Below are 19,783 nucleotides of genomic sequence, written 5' to 3' on the forward strand. Positions count from 1 at the left end.
CACAATATTTACATAGATATGGCAGCCATGGTCCCTCTATTGGGCCTGTCGACCCCTTTGACATCTCCACGCCCGGTGATGATGATGGCTTCTCTGCCACAACAAGTGGCGCCCCTCTTGCAGCTTGCTCATCTTTTGCAGGACAGGTGATAATCAAATCCCTTTAATTCACTTCACAGACACTTAAAAACACTGTATCGAATGGCTGCTCACACACAAGTTCAATGGCCATGCTGACATGAGTGACCATAGATTAGTTCATGTGTTTCCATAGGGCAAAACGCATACAACAGTATATGGAAGGATGATTGGGGTATGTTTCAACCCTTGAACTTGAAAAAAACATGACCCTAATTTTATTCAGAGGAAAAACGCAAATGATTGATACATGGTAAGCAGTCATAGCACCATGGAGATATGGAACTTTGAGGAGAGAGAGAGAGAGAGAGAGAGAGAGAGAGAGAGAGAGAGAGAGAGAGAGAGTTATGTCTATTAGAGGCAGAAGTTGGCCTATGAGATAAATCAACGTACATTGGTGTGTGTCCTCTGTGTATCTATGAGAAGGACAAAAGATACAAAAAGAAATGGTGCAAAACCTGTAATTTGTGGTGACTGGGAGTGGGGGGTGATACATGCGAGGGGGGGGGATGGAGCCCTATCGCTAGAGAGAAATGCAGATCCTATATGTCGATGGTAGTACAATTATCCCACATGCAAAGTATAATCTAGCTCCATCCGTGTATGAAGTGCCCATGGAGTATGGCGGCGTGATTCGCAAGGCTTGAGCTCACCTCTGCCCAATAGATCTGTAGAGAGAGAGAGAGAGAGAGAGAGAGTGTTGATTTCACCAGTTGCCTTCAACTCAAAAAATAACAGGCACACATTGTTTGTCATGATTAAGTGTATATTTTGTACATGTAGCAAATAAAATTGTCTACCATTGATAGAGAAGTGTACTTTCCATAAATGTAGCATTTAGGCATTTGTTTCGCACATATTATTTCAAGACAGAGTTGGTATACACCTAAATGTCAAAAGCATATTCACAATAAGGTGAATCAAGTTTGCTGTGCAAAAATTCTCTTTAGATATCTTTCCTACAAGCATTGAATGAGCACCAATTGCATCCTTTATATGTTGAATGATCAGTTGTAAGAGGATAGATCATAGGGAAACTTATGTGCTTATTATGTTGCTCTTTAAGTGCACCACAATTTCTGTGAGGACCACTGCTTGGGATAAGCAAACAGAACGGGTTAATCAAGTCATTGAAGCTATTCTCACAATCCGATGAAGTATTGGTGCCCCAGGCGTGAAACCATATCCACACTCTAGGCTATGACATCATTGACGCGACATAATTGCTTTACAAATGAAACCATCATTGTATATTCCACCTTCTCGGATTGCTTTAGGATCATCAACAACCAGTCAACGGGTAGGTCATTTGCTTGACAGTGAAACAAGACTGGTGAAGTCTCTTCGAGGAGAACAACCTCAGCATAATTGATGTCCCTTTGTGAAGCTCTGTGACATGGATTGGCAAGGTCGACGAAGCTGTTGTCAGAAGAGTGACAACGTTAAAGCACCAAGAACCAGATAACATTAAACAAAGCTGCCATCCAGAAAATCATGAAGAAAATGATTCCTGAACTTGTCTCAAAGCAAGCAAGTCGAAGTCGAGTCAAGAGGATGATAATTTCTTCAGCTTGGCATAAGCGAGCAAGCCAATGCTGGCAAGGGCACCAGAGGCAGCCACAGCATGGAGGGCACGTTTAGACAGGGAAGAGGAATCCGGAAAGAGGTGAGAAAGGAGGGTTTTGGCATGATGTTCAGAGAGGGAGCTCCGGTTACGGGCTTGACGAATAGCGAGCTCCACATGGGCATTGATGCCTTTCCAATGAAGGAGCTGATCCTCCATGTCCTGCAAGCTCTCTGAAAGCCCTCTCACCAGCTTCTCCACCTGCTCGTGCAGCTCCTTGTCCACCTCTTGCAAATCAGCCCTTTCATTCAGCCATGAAGAGAGCTGCGACTCCAGCGCTGCCACTGCTGTTGTGCCCCCACAGGGCGAAATTGAAACTCCTGCCGGTAATGCCATCAGGTGATGCTGCTGCGGCCCTGCCATATCTCCTGTTCGCACTAGCTGCCTCATGTCCTGTGTCAGAGCCCTCTCTCTCAAGCTCAGGAGTGCCATTTCTTGTAGTGCTACTTCCCGCCCCGCCTTCTCACTCTCCAACTCTTGCGCCAATTGCTGCATCTACAAGGCACAAAAGAAAACAGTTGATCACCAACCAATAAATTGAGCAAGATCAAAAGAAACCACAGAAGGGTGTCAAAAGTTACCCCATTTTTTCCTGAGAAAGAGGGAGAGATTGCTGATCAATGAAACTAGATGAATCAAAGAAAACCCAAATTTCCATTGGAATGAAAAGTTATAAACTCAAGTTGATCATCCATAAGACTCCAGCTCAAGCAACCATAGTTTTTGACTAAATATTACAAGACACCCCCATTGTACATAATCATCAGAGTCTCGGCTTAGCTACTTAAAGATCCTTAACAATAAATAAAAATAGCCACAAAAGAAAAGAAAAAAAGCCACTTTTGTGGCTTTTAGATACTTTGTAAAAAAATCTCCATTACTACATAAGTTTAACTAAATAAAAAATGCTGTCAGAGAATAGAATTATGTACAACACTCCATATGAGTTGATGAAAAATACTACAAACCTGAGTGAAGGTCATAATGTCCTTTCATGGCCATCTTCAAACACACAAACAAGCATACATTAATACAAAGGTCTTAATGAGTTCCCAATGCCAGCAGTATCTTAAATACATATGCTCTTGCTGTTGCTGTTACTATGTTATCAGTGTTGTGTCAACACTTGCTACACCATTGTTAAACATTCCAGCATTGCTGCGTTATCAGTTACCGGTGGCATACCCCTTGTCAAAAGAAGAGTAATAGTCCCTGAATTACACCTGTAATTCAAAACTCGATCTAAGAGCCCAGTTCCAAGAATCTGCAGTATAAAACAGGTGATTTAAAAGTCCACATGCAAACATGCAATCGCAACCCAAGCCTTGGTTTGGTAAGATCCATACCAAATGTATCCGCATGATTGGATGGTGTGGTGCAACCAACCATCTCTCGCACCAATTCTTGGTTAGGTAAGATCCATACCAGACGATCCTGAGTGATTGGACGGTGTACTGTCACAAAAGCACACAAAAGGCTACGACGACTATCCATCACATACTAGTCTGAAATCAAAGTGAGCGCCCGGTTTCAGCCAAGATCATGATACATTGGTTCTACAGATATATGGAGGTGAACGATGATGGCAACACTCTTCACAACATGTCTCCTTCCATCTAGAGGCACACATGGCACTCCTCTATCATCTGAGAAATTTTTAAGTCGCTTTTGGGCTTTTGAGGACCAGTGCCTATAAAAGTGAGGCCAAGGTACCACTAGTTCTCAAACTACAATTTAGTGGGTGACTCAGAGGGCATGTTTGAAAATTGTAACTTCAGACAACCAAATTAATAAATAAAGAAATAACACCAAGGGCACCTAGTTGAGGGGCTCCACCACTCTGTCTCTCGTCTCCAATGTTCTCTTTCATCTAAAGTTTGTTGTTTTCCATTCAAATTCCGTATTAAGTGCAATGATTTCCCGCCTTCTCACATGACTTGCAGGTGCTTTGAAGAGAGCATACACCTTTGTTAGGTCAGAAAAGAGAGGGGCTACAACGCTTGCATAAATCACAAAAGAGACGGATAAGATAAGACAATGCAAAGACTTAATTCCTACACCTGAAACTCAATACCATAATAGAAATGAAAAACAAAGAAGCGAATTCAAGACTAAAATGAGAATCTACAACATACTAAACTAGAACAAGCAATACATAGCCAGATCAAACACACACTGTAAACCTGACAACATGCGACCTTAACTTCACTACTTGTCCAATCACACTGTCATGTGACACATCCAACATGCTACAGCATGACCAGGGTTAAGTTCAGTCAAGTCAGTCTAGAATAGGAAGTGACCTGGCACTTTTGTTAGTCTGTTCGCAGGCCGTGCATGTCCAGACACTTATGTTAGATGCATATCCTCCGGTTGCACATAGCATAATCATCAGCATTACCATCAGAATCCATCAGGGGAATTTTCCAGTGCAGTAAACCTATTTTCCCTATTTTTGACATTTTTCACTTATTTATTAAGTGACTTTTGTTGAGAACTAGGTAGGGCAATTTTGCTAATGAAATATATAAGGAAACCAGAGCTAGCACTTTTTGGCAGAAGAGGCAGCAGGAGCATTGCTCAACAGGCAACTTCTTAAGCAAGACCAACCAAAGACCTGGCGTTTTCTCTCATGAGCAGACCCAGCGTTTTCAGCACTTAGATCTAGCGTTTTTCAGCCCATGTCCTTGGCGATCTTCAACAAGCCTCATACGACGCTTTTGCACCCTCTACACCAGCGTTTTGACTCAGCCAGGCCAGCGTTTTCAGTCCTGCTATCGCAACAAATTCAGCCTATGATCAGCGTTTGAAAACAGCCATAGATCAGCATGAACCAGCGTTTTTGTAGCAGCATGAACCAGCGTTTTTGCAGCAGCAATTTCAGCATGGGCCAGCGTTTTTCTCAGCAGTAAAGTCAACGTTTTTCTCAGCAATAAACCGGTGATTAAAGGAGCAACAGATCTAGTGTTTGTAGACGACAAGGACAGCATTTTGGCAATAGCAGATCAGTCCCGTCAACTTCTACAATTGCAGATTCGCCAAGCATTCAGTTTCAGCCATAGTCTCGTCATCGTTGGCACCACCATCGGCCTCGACATAGCATCACTTAGTTTTGCATCCGCATCTTGTACCAGATTGTGCAATCAATAGTTGACCACTCTCGCCATAGAGAGTGGGGCCCTTGGAGGAGGGTTTGACAACATTCCGGTGTCATATTCTCTTCTCTCTCTATCTCTCAGGCTCATGTACCTTCATTCACAGTGTTCACCACTTTGTTTGTGTCCATTGCACTCTCTCACTAAAGGAACCGAAGGCTCTCCCTTCCGTAAGTAAAAGGAACCTTGAGCACAGTTCGGAGCACTCATCTTGAGCAAAGTTCAACATTCACTTCCGCTGCACCTTACATTGGTATCAGAGCTTTGCAGTGTTCTGTATCACTCAAGGAAAGAACCACATAATTTTTTTTTGCTTGTTGCGGTCTCACGTAACCCAAGCCCTCTTGGGTGTGTCGATTCCTAATCGTGTTTTTGAAGAGTGACATGAAACCCAAGAAAGAAGGGCTTGTCCAACCTCCCCTTGTTTCACTTTTCACTCATTGAGAGCGGACCGTGCACTTAGCGGCAGGCCAATTGACGTGAGGTGGGAAAAAGCAACCTTGGTGTGAGCGCAAGGCCGTCAAGGGGTGCGCCCGCGGAAAAGAGAAGAACTCGGGTGAAGAGAACACACATTGCAAGGTAAAGAAGAACCTTAAGAACCTCAAGACCCTCAAGAACCTCAAGAACCCAAGACCCACAAGAACCCAAGACTTCATTGGATGGTCATCACCCGAAGCGGAATGGATACTTCGCATGGAGATGGTGAGCATGGGAGTGGCGAAGAAGAGTTTTCCCCACCAGGAGGTTTTTCGGACCCTCCCCCTTCCCCATCTACGACAAGGATTGCACTAACTCCTATGGAGGAGTTGAAGCAGTTGTTTATAAAAAGGACGTTAGAACACGAAGAAAGAAAAGCAGAAAGAAAGGCCTACGAAGAAAGGAGGGCAGCAATAGATTGTGAATATGAAGAAAGAGTGGCAGCCATAGAGCGTGAGCACGAGCAAGCACGCTTGGAAGCCAAAGAAAGACAAACAGATTTGATCGCAAGAACAAAGCACGAAAAGACAAGAGACACCAACACATGAAAGAGTTCTTGCGACTCTTTTCAATTGTGCAGGGGCCGTTTGAACAGAATCAGGAGAAGGAGACTCTCTCTGTCTCTTCTTCTCCAACGCATGATACACAAGATTTGCCTAATGATAAGCATGATGAATTGCCTGATAATAATAAGCATGATGATTTGAATGACAATGACAAGCATGATGATTTGCATGATGATCAAGATGTGCTTTCTCACACGCATGATGATTTGCATGAAGATGATGTGATTGTTCACAAGGATGATGTGTTAGTTGATGCTTTTTCTAGCGAAGCTAACCTCGTTGCAGATTCGATCAATCACAAAGAATCGATCTTGGCTTTCGAGTCGAGGTCCACAGCACCCCCCCAGGCAGATTTGATCAAACAATACGAACCGATCTTGGCTCTCGAGCGTTTCATTAGTGATCGTTTCCTGTATTTTAATCAACGTCTTTATGTGATCCCTTTTCCTAAGCATGACATATTGTACGTTGAGCACGTTTCACTCATGAATGAGCACGGATGTATGCGGATTATTCATGAAAAGCTGAAAAGTATGCATTCAAGGAAGTCACATTCCATGTCTCTTCCTTGGCACGACACAGTTGTAGAAAGAGCACAAGGAAGTATGAGCACCAAGCATGGGCATTTCCGTTGTGAATTGCCATAGTTGATTGATTTAGATCAGCAAGACAAGATTCGATCTCATTGTTTGCGTGTGTGTGGTGAACGGTTTGGCACTCCGTCTATTTGTTCATCTACATTGCATGCACAGTCTTTTAGGAAGACGAGATTTTTTCCGGTCACCTTACATGGAATAGGTATGTTCATGTTTTCGTGTTGCAAGTGGTTTCAGGAATTTTCAGCCTTGGAAATTCTTGAAGAAGGTGGACTTACATCCATAGACAAAATGGAAGCATTGAAGCAATCTCCGATGATTTTGTGTCGCTTTCGGCGCGGCCCACAGAAGCAAGCTTTGCAGACCTTCATAAAGTTCAAGTATCGCACGACCCACACCTCAGAGTGGGTTGGCGAAGAGTCCTTTCGAGGATTCCGGATGTTGTTGGCGATCTCCCTCGACGCCATACAGTTCGGTACCAGTACCTCACTTTGAAAGGGAGGGGATGTCACGTGACACATCCAACCCTATGTGTCCGTGGACAAGCTACAGCATGACCAGGGTTCAGTTCAATCAAGTCAATCTAGAATAGGAAGTATCTGGCACTTTTGTGAGTCTGTTCGCAGGCCGTGCATGTCCAGACACTTAGATTAAATGCATATCCTCCGGTTGCACACAGCATGATCATCAGCATTACCATCAGAATCCATCAAAATCCATCAGGGGAATTTTCCAGTGCATTAAACGTATTTTCCCTATTTTTGACATTTTTCACTTATTTATTAAGTGACTTTTGTTGGGAACTAGGTAGGGCAATTTTGCTAATGAAACATATAAGAAAACCAGAGCTAGCACTTTTTGGTAGAAGAGGCAGCAGGAGCATTGCTCAACAGGCAACTTCTCAAGCAAGACCAACCAAAGACCTGGTGTTTTCTCTCATGAGCAGACCCAGCGTTTTCAGCACTTAGATCTAGCGTTTTTCAGCCCATGTCCTTGGCGATCTTCAACAAGTCTCATACGACGCTTTTGTACCCTCTGCACCAGCGTTTTCAGCCCTACTATCGCAGTAAAATCAGCCTATGATCAGTGTTTGAAAACAGCCATAGATCAGCACGGACCAGCGTTTTTGTAGCACCATGAACCAGCATTTTTGCAGCAGCAATTTCAGCATGGGCCAGTGTTTTTCTCAACAGTAAAGTCAGCGTATTCTTCAGCAGTAAACCAGCGATTTAAGGAGCAGCAGATCTAGCGTTTGTAGATGGCAAGGACAGCGTTTCGGCAATAGCAGATCAGCCCGGTCAACTTCTACAATTGCAGATTCGCCAAGCATTCAGTTTTGAGCCATAGTCTCGTCATTGTTGGCACCACCGTCGGCCTCGACATAGCATCACTTAGTTTTGCATCCGCATCTTGTACCAGATTGTGCAATCAATAGTAGACCACTCTCGCCATAGAGAGTGGGGCCCTTGGAGGAGGGTTTAACAACATTCCGGTGTCATATTCTCTTCTCTCTCTATCTCTCAGTCTCATGCACCTTCATTCACAGTGTTCACCACTTTGTTTGTGTCCATTGCACTCTATCACTAAAGGAACGGAAGGCTCTCCCTTCCGTAAGTAAAAGGAACCCTTGAGCTTAGTTCGGAGCACTCATCTTGAGCAAAGTTCAACATTCACTTCCGCTGCACCCTACACACACCTTTGTGGTGGTGGGCATATTTTGTATATTTATCTCGAGGATTGTGCCCTTAAGACATTTCTTTTAATTGAATTTTTTTCTTTCTAGGAAAAAACAAAGAATAAGATCATCACCCTTATCATGCATAGCCTCGATAAAAGCTACAATAACTTTACTCTTGTCATGAATACCCAAGAATAGGTGCAGGGTAGTGTAGAGCCACTTCACCATGCTCTTTAGGGAACCGAGGCGGCGCTCAAGAGGTCATATGTACTGTTCAAACTGAACAACAGCATAGGCTTTTAGTAGCTTAATTCTAATGACACTCACTTGGCACATCTAGGAGCTCTGTATCCTGAGATTGTGGTCCTAGTCAACCTCTATGTCAAGGGATTTCTCTCTCTTGTGGCTCTACGGGGCTGCTGCCTTCACATGAGTTTCACAAGAAAGGGCATAGGCTGCGTACTTGTGAGGTCACTAGATGAAGCAAGGTGCTTACCAGATACAACTGCTCTTTTAGGGTAGCGAAAATTTGTCTTAAAAATTGAGTGCCAGCATATCTAGAGATGATACTCTGCTTGAAGAGGTGAAAGAGCTTAATAAACTGTAGGCATAGTGAGAGTCCCAGGTTGGAAGCAAGGGCAAAATCGAAGAGTTCAAAATTTTTTAGGGGAGGGTTTAAGTAAGAGGCTTATTCCCTTCCCGTCTCTCAACAAGCATATTCAAGTCTTAGTGGCTTTTCCATCAAAGTATCCGCCGCAAACATGGGCAGAGAGATGATTAGCATGTATGCAAACACCACCCTATGTCATCATCACCTTGTTCTCATGTACATTTTAGAATCCATCAGGCTTCACAAGTGACTGCTTGCAACGTCAACAAGGAGAGGAGTCTCTCATGCGGTTTGTCTCCATGCAGCATTGCAATTGTGCAATAGGTCATCTAGATGTCCTAGGCCCAGCATCTCCAGCTTTACTTAAACCTCCAGCTGTAGAACTTAAGTGCGTAACAACCACCAAAAAAGGTTGATAAACTGAGCCAAGGATGTCGAGAAGAAAGCTTCTTCCTCGGTTTCTGGAAAATACCAAAGATGCCACTCGACAACACCTTTGATTTTGCCCACAAATTAATTAGATCATGGGCATTTCTTTTCATTGTCAAGATCATTTCCTAGGTTGCTAGCTCTTCAATGCATTGAAATGGCAAAAAGTTTGCAAGGGCCTGTCATGAAGTTAGGGCACCCTAGCTGTGAAAGGCAGCCTTGCAAGTGAATCATGACATTCATCATCACAAGCACTAACCAGAAGCAATGGCCCACAACTTTAATGAAGAGCCAAGTCTGCGAGTGGCACGTTACATTAATATCTCCCCTGAGGTACGTGTGCATAACAAAAGTAAAATTTGCAAAAATTCCATGTCATAGGAACAATCCCAAGAGACATCAAAATGCTTTCTTTCCCTTGTGAGTTCAAGACTCGTCGGATGGCTGTACACTGACTGACCATGCTCAGCCATCACCGTAGTGAAGGGGGCACAGGGCCTAGAGACACAAAGTGACCATTTCTGAACGACTTCTACTTTCATCATACATATTACAGAAAGAGAACATGGGCACAATTGCAAGATGGTGGCAAAGAGACCCTGCTCCAAAAACAGTACCAAATCTATTACAAATTTAAACTTATCTGGAATTCGTGTCTCTTCCAAACTTCTGCAAAACACTATGCTAAGCACTCTCTAATCTAGAGGGGAACTCATCATACGCGAAAATTGACCACAGATGGCTTTACATAAGTGAGTTGAACAATACCTGGAAACGGAGGTCTGCCACTTCCTGGCGAAGTTCAAGGGCTGATGTTTCAGCACGCTCTGCCCTTTCCACCGCCTTGCGGCAAGCATCCACCTCATTAGCAACACGTGCCAAAGCATCTGAGAGCTCAGCCTCCCACTGGCTGGCCTCGATAGCTGCCCGCTGCTTCTCCCCTCTCAATGCCACCTGTCTCTCCTCAAATTCCTCCAAGCTCTCCAACACTGCTCCCATCTCCCTCTCCACCCTCACATTCTCACTAATTAACCTTTTCTCCTCTTCCCTCATCCCTTGCATCGTCCTTCTTGCCCCCTCCACCTCTTCCAACAAGCGAGCCCTTGCCTCCTCTGCTTCCCGGCCTGCCTTTGCTGCTGCCTCCTTTATCCTCTCTATCTCCTCTTCCAGCACCTCCCTTTGTGCCCTTGCTGATGACATCTCTATCACCAGCCGGCTATTCTGTGTCTTCATATCCCCCATTTCCTCCTTCATTATCCTTATCTCTGCCTCTTTGTCTCGAATTTGGGACCGTAAGCGTCCATTCTCATCACCTAGCAAGCGGCTGAGATTGCAAAGACGCTGCACATCTGAATCCAATGCATGAACTCTGAGATTGCCTTTTGAGGGAGAAATTCTTTCAACAATGGATATTGCTGCTTCTTCAATCTCTCGCCGTGCTTTTGCCAAGGATGCCTCCAGCACATGCTTCTCCCTTTCCAAGTGATGGTTCTCTGCAAGTAAAAGCCTCTTGTCTTCAGACAGCTCTGTAATCTCTTGCTGCAAAGAATGCACCTCAGGAAAATTGGCACCCTCATGATGCAGTTCTTCCTCACTAAACAAGGCAATACTTAGAGGATCAAAGAGCTTCACATCCACATCTGACAGACTTCTCATTGATGAGGGTACAAAGCTTGGCTGCATGGCATCTGACACTGTTGCTCGAACAGAATCGACACCCGTGTCAGCAGGGGCAGAAGTTGCCAGGACAATATTATCAAATTGGCTTGCCTGGAGCTGCCGGACCTGATCCTGAAGTGCGGCATTATTGTCTTGTAGTGAATTGAGCCGATCAACAAGGTGGTTGTTGATGTGGGGAGGATGGCCTGACAAGCCAGCAGCAGGAATGGCGTCATCATGGCCATTGTCTTCACTGCCAGAGGAGCTTTCACGACTGCTGGGAGGGGCGCTAGTGGAGCTACTACATGATGATCCGGTGCTGGTGATGCGCAAGGTGCTGCCTCTGTGAGACTCCATTCGCGGCAATGTGGGTTGCTCGTCCTCTTCGATAAATTGATTGCTAGAGCGCCTAGGCTGAGCAGGAATTCTATGCTCAAAGCGCTCCATGGAATACTCGAAGAACACGTTTCCTTCTTCAAGCGACTCTGCAAGGTTGGGGTCGAGCATGGTGACGCCTATTCTGTGTGTCCTTTGCGACCACCCTCCATCATAGTCCTGCACTCCGTCGACCTAGCTCGAGAGCCCTGCAGTCGCGCGCAGGGGAGAGGACGATGGACAGTTAGCTCAACCGACACGTTCGTCCCTCGCAAGACCTTGAGGGGCGTGGTCACACTAAGGCTGGGTTCAGATTGAACCAGCCAAAGAAACAAGTCTTCGCAAATCTGCCGCCGCCTAGTGTGAGCAGTGTGGAAGAGGAAAAGTGAAAAAGTGAAGGGGGACTGAGGGTGGGCTTAGACTAGGCGACAGAAAAGAAATACAAAGGGGCGTCAATGCTCCATGGCAAAAATTAATTGGTTGGAGTTGAGGCTCTTTTCCGAGCCCTCCATTTTTCTTTCGACACCCCCCCCCCCCCCCCCCGCGAGAGTTGATGGCCTCTCTCAGTCCCCTTCACTTTTTCACTCTTCCTCCTCCACACTGTTCGAACTAGGCGGCGGCAGACTTGCGAAGGCTTGTTTCTTCCGCCGGTTCAGTCTGAACCCATCTTGAGAGAGGCCATCAACTCTTTCGGGGGGGGGGGGGGGGGGGAGGAAAAATGGAGGGCCCGACAGAAGAGTGCCTTAACTCCAACCAATTAAATTTTCCATGAAGCATCGACGTCCCTTTGCATTTTTTTTCCGTCATCTAGTCTGAACCCAACCTAAGCATGCTTATCCTTGCATAGAGTCCTAATTTCTCTATGACTAATGGAAAGTCCTTTCAAGGGGCAACCCTCTACATTGTGCCGATGTTGAATTTTCGCTTGTCATCAGTTGAGTTGGATCAATTGCAAGTTTTTTCCTTCATCCTCTTCTCATAGAGAACTCTTCCACGAGCAAATGTCATGTCTTTAAAGCCAAGAGGAAGAGAGAACACCACCTTTCCCACCATGCATGGAAGAGAGCCTGTCGTATTCAAAATTCTAAAACACACGATACAAACATTCCTTTCGTATCTTTTGATGGAAAGTATGGTAATATTAACACAAAATTGAACTTTATTCAAGGATTTTATGTTTCTATTGGTGGAGAGAGTTTCAAGGGGTGACCCAAGCTACACCATAGCGGGACAAAAGTGGTGGGCCATTTACAGGGTTCACCCAAGATTAGCAAAGCCTCCCAGTTGGTTGGCGTTAGTTGGTACTAGTACGGCGGTTCGCCTTCGGCGGCCTCTCTCTCTCTCTCTCTCTATCGCATGCACAAGGGCTTCTCACAATTTGGAGTTTAGCCTTCATTTCGTAGATTTTGAAGGGGGAGCCATGTTGCTCATATTGGAAATTATGGAGGTGCCCCACTGGGTCAATTTTGATGATGCACATGTTTTCGCTATATATTGTTGACCATTTGATATATGGTTTACTCTTCTTATTAGTACGACCGGCCGCCTTCGGGCTCTCTCTCTCTCTCTCTCTCTCTCTCTCTCTCGCACAAGGGCTTCTCTCAGTTTTGGAGTTTAGCCTTCATGTCCTGGATTTTGAAACGTGTAAAGGGCTCCCCCTTCGGCCATATTATGTTATTTTAGATTTTAGATTTTAGATTGTTGACCATTTGATATATTGTTCACTCTTCTTACTAGTATGATCGACCGCCTTCGGTGGCCTCGAGTTTAGATTGTATGATACATGTCTTTGTGCATGCTTTGAGGGGATTTCCATTTTCACAAGCCTTTATTGTGTTTGTTTGCACGGGCATTCCTTTGGGTGCACTAAGTACTATCGTTGGTGAGAAGTGGGGCTCTATGTAGAAAGGTTCAATAATGGGGATCATTCTTTTTTTTTAATCTTTTTATTCACAATTGTGAGTGAATTATATTGATCGTCCCAAAAAATTACAAGATCTTGCCATGCTTGTCCCGAGCCATAACATCATCAAGGGACCATAATTACATTCTGGGGAGCCACTCCTAACGACCCACCCCTTTGTTCTTGATACACAAGGTCAATTCTGTTCTTCAAAGATCTTTTGTTTTCCAATGGCCAAGATTTTCCCCCTTCCTAAGCATTCTATCTGCTGACAACAAGGCACTGGTAATCCTAGACCAATCATCCAAGTTTTGCTTACACCCGAGCGTCCATATTAGCACTTTGCTTTCTTGTATAACTTCTGCGAAGCTTGCCACCTCAGGAACTCCTTCAAACACACAACGGTTCCTTGTCTGCCATACATTATGTAAGAAGAAGTACCTGACAATTTTAGTGCTGAAGAGGAGGGCAGGACTGCCCAATTTCTTACCTCTAAGGAATAAATCAGTCTTGAGAAAACCAATTTTCCATGTTCTTTGGATCCACTTGCATATTTTCCCTGCGAGGCCTCTGATAGCTGGGCATTTCATGAATAGGTGGGCCAGATCTTCACTAGCCAACCTGCACCCCAAGCATCGATCTGTCCCAATCCCTCTCTCCTGAATCTTGACCCCGTCGGTAGAGCACCCCAAATTACGTTCCATAGAAATACCTTCATGTGCTACGGAACCTTTGGCTTCCAAACGTTCTCCATTACTTGCTCCCACCTTTCCTCCGGCCATTGTTTTTTCCATATCTTGTTAAGGGGGTTAGACCAATTCTTCTTCAACATCATTGTATGATAAATGCCTTTAGAATGGGGTTTCCATAAGAGACTGCTTCCGGGCCATTTCCAAGCATTCCAGCAAAACTCCGAATCACAAATTGGCATCACTACATTGTCAAGCTCTTTCATCACTTTGTTGACTAGCAAAACCTCCAAGCTATTAAGTTGGTATTGGGTTACTAGAAGGTCAATGGTTTTCTAGCTCTTGCTGTCATTGTCCCAAAAGTGTCCAAGTCGATTCAGACCCTTATTATTCAGTTTCCTGGCTGTTTCTATCCAATAGGGATTTTGTGGCAGATCTACAACTTTGGAAATCCAGGGGGACCAATGCAAAATGGAGTTCTTGAAGTATCTGGTTTCTTCCCCCCACTTTAGGACTCCCGCTGCTCTGTTGCATTTCCTTACCAATTCCCCTGAGCCGCCCCCCAGACTTAGGGTAGACCATGATAAGTGTTTGGTGTGGAAGGGGATGCCGATGAGAGAGACCATGTAGAAGCAGTAAGCCAAGGTGACCTTTTGCCCCTAATGTCCATTAAGTCTATTTGCTATGATTAAATTATGGATTTTGTTTTGTAGGAGCTTTAGGAGATGGATGCATGGGCTCTACACTTCGGTGGCACAAGGCATATCGACATTAGCTCACTACATCAAAAAGCTTCCTAAAGGGGAGATTTATTTTTCCAACAACGATTTTACGCCACTTCTCCCACTGCCACCATCCAGTTGCTATCCCACGATCTTCTGTCACAAGTAAAACCCCTGAGCTAGCACATAGGCTTTTACCTTGCAACCCTTGGAAACCCTTGGCGGGACGGGGCTTCCCATAACCACAAAATACTTTCCATCCATACAAATTAACTGAGCACCTACTCAATGATTGAAAATTTGACATGGCTATCCATACTCTACAAACTCACTATAGACAAGGTAACACTGCTCTACAAACACATCAAAAGGCACAATAAACACAAGAAACATGACCAAACCACATTTCCATTGACCAAAAGAGAGTACAAGGCGACTACAGGTAGATTCTCAATGATCTTAAAAGGTTACAAAGTGGAAATGTTCAACACAAGAGATTTAATGGCAAAGGTTTCACAAAAAGGGGATTACAAGGTTTGTCACCGTGAGACTTGCATTTGTTGGGGTTAAAGGCGGATGTGCGTTTGCCTCCGACTAGACGTCCATTGATTTACCTACTGACCCTTATTCCTTTGTAGGGATAAGGAGTGAGGGCTACTTGCCACTCCACTCCACCCACAAGAGTCTCTCCTCTTCGTGCAATCACATCTGGTATCAAAGCTCGAGTTTCTTAGGCAATAGCTACCAAGCGTTGTTGACGGGTGCGCGAGCTTCCCGATGAGCTAAGGCTCAAGCCTTGGGAAGCAAAGGAGACAGGAGATCACAGATATACGAGCATTATGTGAAGGCTTGGACAAGTTTTAAAGCTTCCATAAAGCTGAAAATCCACACAAGCAAGGTAGTATACAAGCAACATTTTGTGAGTTCAAGATAGCCAAAATCTCAAAAAAAAAAAAAAAAAACAATGGGATCTGCAAACAGCAGAGGTGTCCCTTGAGATGGCGCTGGAAAGCATGGGAGGAGCATTACTATAGTGCAAGAAGAAACGATAAGGGGCTTGAATGTGTGTGCACCACACACACACACACACACACACACACACACACACACACACGGAAGCCACAAAGAGGCTTGGAATAGAAGAGGCGAAGAAAAGATTTTGCAAGCAAGGAGAAGAGAGGGTGTGAAGGGTGTGTCCATCACTCTCTCTCTCTCTCTCTCTCTCTCTCTCTCTCTCTCTCACACACACACACACACACACACACACACACACACACGGATTTGCACACACTATTGCGCTTATCCAAATCAGTGTTAGGATTTGAAGGGCAACCTATTCTTTCAAAAGATGGGTTGTAGAAAAATGCACCCTTCCCTATGGAAGGGTCTATTTTCAGTTTGCCCTTCCGATGATAAAATTTTGCATAATTTACAAGGCAAGATACTATATTCTGTCAATGAGTATAACCAATATACATATAGATATTGTAAATGAGCATTAATATATATAGAATGTTTTTTAATTAGCCCTTCCATTGACATGTATTCTATTTTTTCACCCTTCTCTATAGAAGGATAATTTTTGAACAAGCCCTTCCAATGACAGACTCAAAAAAACTTTGGCCTTCATACGCCCGGCAAAATGCCTTAAGAAGGGCAAATGGGCGTCAAATCCTATCAGTGATCCAAATCCGTGTGTGTGTGCACGCTTCACACACCATGCACTGCGAACCCAATGTTAGAAGGAGCACGAAGCGCCGCTCGGCATCCAACCTCTCTCGGCATCGAATACACGTGTGCATGAGTGAGTGTAGCTCTCTCCGGCTCTGGTATTCCCCTTGAGCATAGGTATAGAGATAGAGAAAGAGAAAGAGTTAGAATTGTACTCTCTTCACGACTTGATGCCATCGGCTTCTTCGAGCATCGCCAAGCCCAACATTGACATCAAGCGCTCTTCTCGGCATCAACATAGCTAGGGAGGGAGAGAGATCACTTTGGCTTTTCTCCGATGTAGCATTGCTATCGACGGCATTCTCCTTCACCATCACCTCGGCATCTTCTCCTCATACTGGCACAGAGAGAGAGAGAGAGAGAGAGAGAGAGAGAGAGAGAGAGAGAGAGAGAGAGACATCGACGGCATCTCGACTTCCCATGTCCTCGAATGGAGAGAGAGCGGTATCGACTCTTCTCTAGCATGCATTGGAGGCGGCTCGACACCGACGTGGTCTCCTCGGTGACTCCTATCTTTTGAGAGGTTGATCCACCCACTCCCCATGTCGTCTCTCCTCTTCCCCTTCCCGCTCAACCTACGCACACATTGTGCACTCACAACTAGGAGGGTGGAGAAACCTCTCAGAAGAAGGGGGTGAGAGTATGCTCCTTACATACATATACAAAGAATAAGGAGCATACTCTCACTCCCCATTCATGTCCTCTCTGCTCTTCCCCTTCCTGCTCCGCACACGCATGCATTGTGTACTCACAATTGGTATCAAAGAGCAAGGCTATTGTGCGGAGGACAAAGTCTTTTGAAAGCTTTGTGAAGACGGTTCCGTGAGCTCGGGAGAGCTCCCATTTGGTAGCCACAGATCCAGGATCAGATCTGACAAGGAGCTCTTGAAGCTTGATCTGGCACATGGTGGGAGGAGGCGAAGAGAGCAGCTCAACACATTGAGTTGTGTGTGCATTGGATTAGAAAGAGCAAAAGGTTTTATGCAAGAAGGCTTTGTATAGATTTGAAAATCTAGAAGCAGACCTCGAAAGCTTTTAAAGGGGAAGTAAAGCTTGGAAAACGGTAGAGCTGAGATCTTTTAATTTTAAGCAAATTAAAGCAGACAGGAGCATTAGGTCTCCCCAATCTAGAAAAAAATAAAAAGCCTTCCAAAACTTTTTTTTTTTTTTGGAGTGAGTGAATTATATTGAACATCCCAAAAAATTACAAGGTCTAGTCATGCTCTTGTTGAGCCATGATTATACTTACATCAATGCAGCCCCACCAACCCGTCGCCGCTTCCTTGATAGAAAGGGTCCATAAAGTTGTCCTTTTGAGATCTTTTATTTACGGATGTCTAAGATTTTCCAAAACATCTTAAAGGCGTAAGTGAAGGGTGAGTTTAGAAAATGAAAAGACCTATGAAGGTGGAAAGTCAAAAGATTAGTTTAGGAAATGAAAGACCTACAAAGGTGGAAAGCCAAAAGACGTTTTGCGTCCATATAAAGAGGTGGTCTATTTTATAATGGTGCATTTGTGTTTTTTTTTTTTTTATTTGTCTTTCAATATTTTTTTATTTTTAAAGTGTCCTTGCACTATGTACTTGCTCTATATAGTTAGTGATTTTTTGGCTTTTTAAAAGAAGCCTTAAAAGAGAGTTGAGTTAAGCATACTTTCAATGTTTTCAGTGATGATTGAGACTTGCATTAAATGTTATTTCGATTTTAATATATAAATGGATATTTTTATTTCACTTATCATTTCACATCTCACATGGCTTGACTTCTCTTGCATTCTGTTCTTTTAGAATGCTAAAGTGAAGCTTCACTTTGCATAATTCTAGTAAATTCTATTTATACATATACATACATACATACACACACACACACACACATATATATAAAATAATAATGAGCAAACCATGGTAAAGGGAAGAAAAACCGGTGAGATATGTGGGAATTTAGTTCAAAAATCTTGCAAAGTTTAAAAATTCTACTAGTATTTTTGGTTTGCTTCTTGCGAGGAGGAATGTTGATCACTTAATAAAAGAGACATTCCCGAACAATGCTTCACCTTATATACTTATAGCTAAACTCAACCTGATGATTTTTATCACTTTCTTATTGTTTTAGAAAGACATCGTGACCCTTTCACTTGTTTTTTTTGAAGTCATTAGATTAGAATATTTGTAGTATTGGTTTTTTATTAAAGTGTAGCCAATATATCATATTATGGAACCTATTGGGTCTATTCTACTACTGAAACCATTAATTTTCATGATTCAATCCCTTTTGAAATCTTCAAAGTTAAAGAAAATGGCACTTGAGTGGATTCCTAGGTGGTCACCTCCCTCTCAATAGCCCCCCCCCCCCCCGCTGTCGTCTTCACTTGCAACATACCTCCTCCACCCCACCTCCCCCTCTGAAGGTAGTAGGAGAAGCTGTCTCGAAGCTTTTCATCATTGTTGCAACTCCTGCTCATCCATGACATCTTGTAGCACAACTCGGCTTGATGCAAAGCTCATAAATATGGCCTTTTTTTCCCCCTCAAGTGGGCCTGCTCAAGGTTGCTAGTGTCGGCACGACATTGAGCTCTTGCAAAGGAGCTTAAGCTCACAATGTAATAACTTGCGAGCGACGTTAGGATGATAATATTGGAAGTACTACAAATGCAAGGTTGCAACTTCTCTTCATATTGTTGTAAAGCTTTCAATGGAATGCAAAAGAAGCTATAAAAGCGCAATCCTTCTTGCACTCTACCGAGAGAGAGAGAGAGAGAGAGAGAGAGAGAGAGAGAGAGAGAGAGAGAGAGAGAGAGTCATTCGGCTTCTCTGTTGCCTCCTTGTGGCCTAGATCCTCATCTTGTTGCTTGGCAACTGACTTTTGCTTGCTCACGACCTCGTTCTCACCACCTGTTCTACTCACCTCCTCAACTGCCAATTAGCCCTTATTTATCCCCTCCTTCCCCATTTTCCTCGCTGTGCCAGATGGCATCTCACGAGATTCTCCTCAATCAAACCAAACCAAAAATTTATACCCACTTACTCGATCAAAATTCTTTGAATGCATGTATCCTTATGTCTTGTTCTCTAAGGCTTTTTTTAGCAAGCCAACAAAAGTTAGGACAATCTTTACTCTTTATAATGCAGCTTAAATTTTTCAAGCTCAAAGAACCCCTCCAAGTCAAAAAAAAGGTGAGAGAGAGAGAGAGAGAGAGAACCTTTTGGCGCAAAAATTAATAAATTGATAAAGGTCAAATTTGACCGCTTAAATTTTTTGGAGCATCCCCTGGAGCGCAAGACAAAACATATCAGCGAGCTCGACAACCGGTGTTCAGAGTCCAATCTTGCACTTGTAATTGCCCATGTACATGCGCATTGTGTGGTGTGTGTGTGTGTGTGTGTGTGTGTGTGTGAGAGAGAGAGAGAGAGAGAGAGAGAGAGAGAGAGAGA

At 44.0% G+C, this 19,783-nt stretch overlaps 1 protein-coding gene across 1 annotated transcript; it reads right to left on the reverse strand.

The window, feature by feature from the left end:
• Window positions 1–432: 432 nt before the first annotated feature.
• On the reverse strand, window positions 433–11,574 carry LOC147447463 (uncharacterized). The gene is made up of 2 exons (XM_086523249.1): window positions 10,042–11,574; window positions 433–2,257 (listed from the first exon to the last, which is right to left on the reverse strand). Exons 1-2 carry the CDS (start codon window positions 11,437–11,439, stop codon window positions 1,685–1,687), a joined length of 1,971 nt encoding a protein of 656 aa, XP_086379375.1. The 5' UTR covers window positions 11,440–11,574; the 3' UTR covers window positions 433–1,684.
• Between the last annotated feature and the right edge of the window lie 8,209 nt (window positions 11,575–19,783).

The sequence above is a fragment of the Adiantum capillus-veneris genome, chromosome 11 (genome assembly GCF_014529385.1).
Source record: "Adiantum capillus-veneris isolate H3 chromosome 11, ASM1452938v2, whole genome shotgun sequence".
Lineage (NCBI taxonomy): Eukaryota > Viridiplantae > Streptophyta > Polypodiopsida > Polypodiales > Pteridaceae > Adiantum > Adiantum capillus-veneris.

What these genes read in the sequence shown, in the direction of transcription:
- LOC147447463 (XM_086523249.1), bottom strand. Translation starts at nt 11,439, where the DNA reads ATGCTCGACCCCAACCTTGCAGAGTCGCTTGAAGAAGGAAACGTGTTC. An exon ending in TGGCAGACCTCCGTTTCCAG is followed by an intron (nt 2,258 to 10,041) that starts GTATTGTTCAAC and finishes TGTGCCTTGTAG; the next exon opens with ATGCAGCAATTGGCGCAAGA.